At 41.9% G+C, this 6,000-nt stretch overlaps 2 protein-coding genes across 2 annotated transcripts in view; both read left to right on the top strand.

Annotated features, from left to right (window-relative positions):
• LOC141436363 (uncharacterized) overlaps positions 1-6,000 on the top strand; it is a 46,285-nt gene that overhangs the window by 4,350 nt on the left and 35,935 nt on the right.
• LOC141436358 (uncharacterized) lies at positions 25-4,228 on the top strand (the record flags this gene model as incomplete). The annotated part of the gene is given in 5 exon segments (XM_074099298.1): positions 25-83; positions 491-603; positions 2,469-2,588; positions 3,425-3,549; positions 4,020-4,228. Coding segments are annotated over 4 exon segments (528 nt in total), but the record flags the coding sequence as incomplete, so codon positions are not given.

The following is a 6,000-nucleotide window of genomic DNA, read 5'->3' on the forward strand; positions in this document are numbered from 1 at the left end:
AATAATAATTGTTTTCAGAACTTAATGCCAATGATGAACGACATGCAGATGCAACAGAATCAAACCAAAGCCTTCCCTTCTTGGTAAGTAAAATAAAGGTTATTCAAGTAATACACGACGACCTGTCGGTAGGCCTCCAACAAGATGGAGCGACGACCTGGTTAAGATCGCGGGATCGCGGTGGATGCGAAAAGCACAAGACCGGTCTGAGTGGAGAGCCTTGGGGGAGGCCTATGTCCAGCAGTGGACGTCTTTCGGCTGACATGATGATGATGATGATGAAGTAATACACTAGTCAGTTTCAGCACTGGTCTCTTTGTTACTGCTCCTTGCTTCAATGGTAGTTCCAAAATTTTTTTTGCTCGAGATTCGTGATTTCGTGTTCGTATGGGGATATTTGAAAGTATATCTTGGTGGGAGTCGCCGAAATGTGATGGTTTAAAATTTAAACTTAGCTCGAACTAAATTTAAAGTATGTGCTTATTTTCAGAATAAAGATCAGCAGAAACAGAACGAGTCCAAAGACGATATGGTGGAGTCTGATATAGAATTCGTAGAAACCGGCCCGCAGGTCATAGAGATACCTGATGCTAATGATTCTAGGTGAGCTATCGATTAACACATTGAAGTTGGACTTGGAGCAGTGGCGTTGCGTGGACTAATGTAGACGTGGGCGAAGTCGTATCAGCGAGGCCCTTTTCTATGGTCGCATCGCATTTAACCCTTAATAAGGCCTCATTTATTGGAGCATACTACCGCAGAATCAAAAGCAGCTCTCAAATACATACCTGACAAAGAATATTTTTAAAGCTAGTCGTATTTTCAATAGTTACAATGGAAATTGTGACGTATTATGAAATTAATAAGGTTCAGTTTCCGACTCGCAAGTGGTCGCTAAATCGCCTCTGTCCTATTAAGGGTTAAAGATGCCTCGTAAGGCCCTTTTAAGTGCGAGGCCGTGGCGAGGGCCCACTCCGCCCACGCCTAGCTGCGCTACTGACTTGGAGCTACGCTGTGTTATACTAGTAATTACTGACATATTCACTACTTCTTTCTGGCAAACTGATTTGAATGAGGGTAGAAAGGGATGGTGAATTTGATCACCAGGCGTTTAAACGTGGGAATAAGGGCAGTTTCAGACTAGCGTTTGAGTTGGGGCCGCATGCAGTCGCTCGTTTGCAGCGATCAATTGTACCACTGCCACGACTGCTACTTAATGAGATTAAGAAATCAGCTTCCAAGACCAAGAACATTCCTGCAAGCAGCCATCTGGTCGCTGGCTGCTCTACGCGGCGACTTGACGCTACTTTTTTGAGTCGCGGGAAATTCAAAATCACATTAAAAATGGGGTCACGACTAGATTTATCGCTGCAAACGAGCGACGAGCGAATGCATGCACTCTTACTCTGCGCAAATACGGTCGTATTTGGCATACGCGCTCACACGCGCGCTACATTAAACCTCCTACTGGGCTACCACGAAACTCGAAGTTCGTGTCGTCCGGTCCCTCTGACACTTATACTATTTAATACGAAAGCGAGAGGGACGATACGACACGAACTTCGAGTTTTGAGTTTTGTAGTAGCCCTGCTGCGCGTGTCGTTCACGCTTGAAGGAAACTGAACGCACCTGTAGGCGCGTAAAAGCGAGCTTATTGGCTCCAATAAAACGCTAGTCTAAAACTGCCCTTAGAGACTATTCTGTATGCCAGTAACTGAAAAATGTACTCTATCAGCCTTATTCATAAAAAAACCTTAATTGAGGTTGATCGGTCTGTTACTTAGCAGACTGATTAAGCTTAATAGACGGTTGTCAAGAAGTATGATTCATAAACACTTGCTAGCAGTCTGCTAGTTGTTGAGCTGCTGATAGACGGATTAGACGCGTTATGTTGGCCACCTTGACAAATCAAAGACAAAAAATGGCCTAATCGATAATTTAAAAAAAAAATTGACAGCAGTGGCAGCAAATTAGCAGGAAAAAAAATAAAAAGCGAGATGTTTGTTTTCCCGCCATTTCCGATCCGCATGTTTATGTTGTGCAAAAAGCCATAATTATTTTAATCATGCTAATTTTTTTTCATATTTATTGGTATTTATTGTTGCTAATTTAGAGGATTTTTAAATACAAATTCCTGAAAATAATTTTCCCAGTTTTTTTTTTTAATCTTTGCGTAGCCCTGCCTTCACTATAAATATCTTCGGTATGGTTTTTTGCTCTTGTCAAAGTCAGCTGTTCAAACTTGTGGCGGCCATTTTGTGACTTAGCAGGGAGATAAAGGAGGGTCTACGGTCCCCTAACTTTAGCAGAGCCTTGATCGACTGATTAGCGCTAACAGACGTTTATGAATCATGTTTTTAGCATCGGGCCTTCAAGGAGCTTCAAGGAGGCTCTAACTTTTATGAATAAGGCTGTAAGTCTGCTACTAATTACTAGTGATATAATCCTGTGGTATGGTTTATGTCCAGGAGTCCGTCCCCGCGGCGCCGACACCGCTCGCGGTCGCGCTCCCCGAAGCGCCGGCGCCGCTCTCGCTCGCGCTCGCGTTCGCCGCGCCGCCGGCGCGACACGCCGCGCGACAGAGAGAGGTGACCACAGATAATGTAGTGTAGTGACACTCGCCGCCCGTGGCGCTATAGGTCACCGATGCCAGGGATTGAAAAATTTACGATTTTATACATTGTATCATACTTTAGGGTTCCGTACCCAAAGGTAAAAAACGGGACCCTATTATTAAGACTCCGCTGTCCGTCCGTCTGTCTGTCCGTCTGTCACCAGGCTGTATCTCATGAACCGTGATAGCTAGACAGGTGAAATTTTCACAGATTTTAATACTAAAAACAGAATAAAATAAATATATTAGGGGGCTCCCATACAAAAACCAGAAGAGACCAGTCCAGCGGTGTGTAGGGGTTAAAGCACGAAGCACGGATTGCTGAGGACATGGGTTCGATTCCCAGCGCTGCGTCTCTTTCTGGTTTTCTGTGCATCCATGTCTAGTTTGTATTTTCGATATTCACGGGATACCCCGTAAAAGTAACAAATTTGGAGTTGAAATAAAAAAATACAAAAAAATACTCCAAATAACCATTCATAATCTTATGTCTAATGTCGTATAGATAATAGTACGGAACCCTTCGTGCGCGAGGCCGACTCGCACTTGGCCGGTTTTTTATAATACTTTTTGCGTAAAACGTTCCCATGGTAAAGCGATATAGTTGAGAGCAGTAGCTCCTTCAGCTGCTAGTAAAGAATGAATTTCACCTTTGGCACTGGGAATTAAAAATGATGGAAAACTAGTTTTTTTTTCTAGTATCTTTAAATAAGGAATTCTTGTATAAAGAACTTTTGTATGTTCGTTAGTTTCGTTACTGGCTCCGTGTAAGACAAAGCCGCTTTATTGACTTTAGCTTTTGTATTTCAGAGATCGTGATAGGGACAGGATGAAAGACAAAGAAAAAAGTCACAAAGACAGAGAAGCAGACAAAGAGAAGCAAAGAGAGCGAGAAAAGAAAGGATTACCGCCGATCAAGAAGGAGAATTTGAGTGGTAAGTGATATTGCTTACAAAAGATAAAATAAAGTTCGTAAGTAACTCGTCTGTATGTAAACTATTTAAAAGCATTATGATCGAATAAAATAATAAGTAAAAATCATGGCATAGGACACTTGACACCAATTGACACACTCCAAACTAAGCAAAATCAAAGTCAAAATATCTTTATTCAATTTAGGCTACAACAAGCACTTATAAATGAAAAAAAAAACTACCAAATCTTATACAGTCGTTATCAGATATTTTGGAACGCCTCAAAGATATCGAAAATATCAAAAATATCGAAACATGAATAATAATAAAAATCCAAATCAATATGTTTTAATTTAATTTGTTGACTAGGAATCAAACCGGGAACTCAGCTTTATCTACCTATCAGGTTCTCTAGCTGGGCTATTTATCGGTATTCAAGGGCCGAAAGGAAGGGTTCGGTCGAGAAGGTTAAACAAGTTTATTATTCCCAGTGTGCAGCACAACCTTATGGGTGGGCCACGTGTCCAAACTGGCGACCCAAGAGGAGCTGTCGGACCTGTTCGGCGCCGTGGGCGGGGTCGCCGCCATCGACGTGGTGGCGCCGCGCGGCTGCGCCTTCGTCGTTATGGAGCGCCGCCGGGACGCTCACAAGGCTTTGACCACGCTTAACAAGCATAAACTGCACTCTAAGGAGATCAAGGTTAGTCAGCTACGGGTACTTATAGACATGCATCCATCCCAGCCTATATACGTCCCACTGCTGGGCACAGACCTCCTTAGAACAAGAGGGCTTGGGCCATAGTTCCCACGCGGGCCCAGTGCGGATTGGCAACTTCACACGCACCATTGAATCAGCCATAGACAGCATGTATATATTCTGTTATAGACATGCATTGGGTCAATGAGGGCTATCGTGTATGAATTTTCCACTAGAGGCGCTAGTGTAGCGTGAGGTCTCCGAAATGTCAAATCTCATAGTTTTTGGGTGAGCTACGCGGATTTATTTATAATTAGAATAAATTTTGTGAAATATGTGCAATATCTGAAATTAATTATGGCAAATATACGTTCCGGGCAATGAATGTCTGTGTTTTGAGACAGTTACGTCTTTCGGAAACCTTTGTCCTCCCTTTTTTCCGAACAAAACGGGGACTATGCAACACTGTGGCGTGCTCGATATTTTTATGGTACGGTTTTAAGGTGTATTAATATGATTTTAATCTAAACTTTGTTTTACACCCCGTAATAACAGACCTTGAAAGCCATACTTAAAAACCTCACGCAACAGTGCGCCATCTAGTGAGACAAAAAACGATAGCCCTCATTCCAGGGTAGGCTTTTGCGCGCCGCCTACCCTAGAATTGACCTAATGCACGCCACTGTACATGTAGTGCCCGGCCGATAAAGAAGTCAATCCTGACACATTGCACAACAATGAAGTTGCTGATTATTCTTAATGACAACCATTAAAAAAAAAACGCTATACTTACTACTCTGTCGCACGCAACAAGTAAGCATTGCATTTTTGTCTATGATTCCTATTGTTTATATTCAGAAACTTCATAGTTTAATCTCATAGTCAACCTTGCTACTAACAAATTATGGATTTAATTGTCTGTTTTTTTTATGTATAGTTTTGCAATGTGTCGGGATTGAGTTCATAACGACCGTCGACTATAGTGCGTACAAACTTTTGCGTCGACTAAGGGGCTGTTTCACCGTCCATTGATTAGTGTCAACTGACGGTTAAATGTGATGCCGTCTCCGTCTATTCGAACAAAACAAATAGAGACGGCATTACATTTAGCCGTCAGTTAACACTGATCAATGGATGGTGAAACAGCCCCTAAATGTAATGTAATTTAATTCTTTGTAATTTTAATAAATTATATTGTAATTTACCAGAGAAGTGCGACGATTTGTTGCAAAGTGCGAGAAATTTGTTTTTCATGAACCAATATAGATACACTCACCTATATTCATTTACCTATCCTCGTATAGCGCATTTCTAGTGGAAACAGCGGAGCGAGGCGAGTTAAATGAAGCATTTCTACTGGTTCATGAAAAACATTTTCGCAACACATCTTCGCACAATTCTGTAAAGCCCGGTTTCCACCGCGAGCGGAGCGAACTCATTAACCCTTAATAAGGCAGAGGCGATTTAGCGACCACTTGCATTGAGTTGGAAACTGAACCTTATTGCTTTTATAATACGTCACAATTTCCATTGTAATTATTGAAAATACGACTAGCTTTAAAAATATTCTTTGTCTGGTATGTATTCGATAGCTGCTTTTGATTATGTGGTAGTATGCTCCTCCAATAAATGGGGCCTTATAAAGGGTTAAAATGACTTAGTTTAACTTACATCGATATACTTCGTAGAGGTCCGGTGTAGTACTTACATGCAGCCGATCGTTGTACGTTCTAAGTCACAAGTCAAGTCGTCAAGTTGTGAGTTAAACCAACGAG

The sequence above is a fragment of the Choristoneura fumiferana genome, chromosome 16 (assembly GCF_025370935.1).
Source record: "Choristoneura fumiferana chromosome 16, NRCan_CFum_1, whole genome shotgun sequence".
Classification (NCBI taxonomy): Eukaryota; Metazoa; Arthropoda; class Insecta; order Lepidoptera; family Tortricidae; genus Choristoneura; species Choristoneura fumiferana.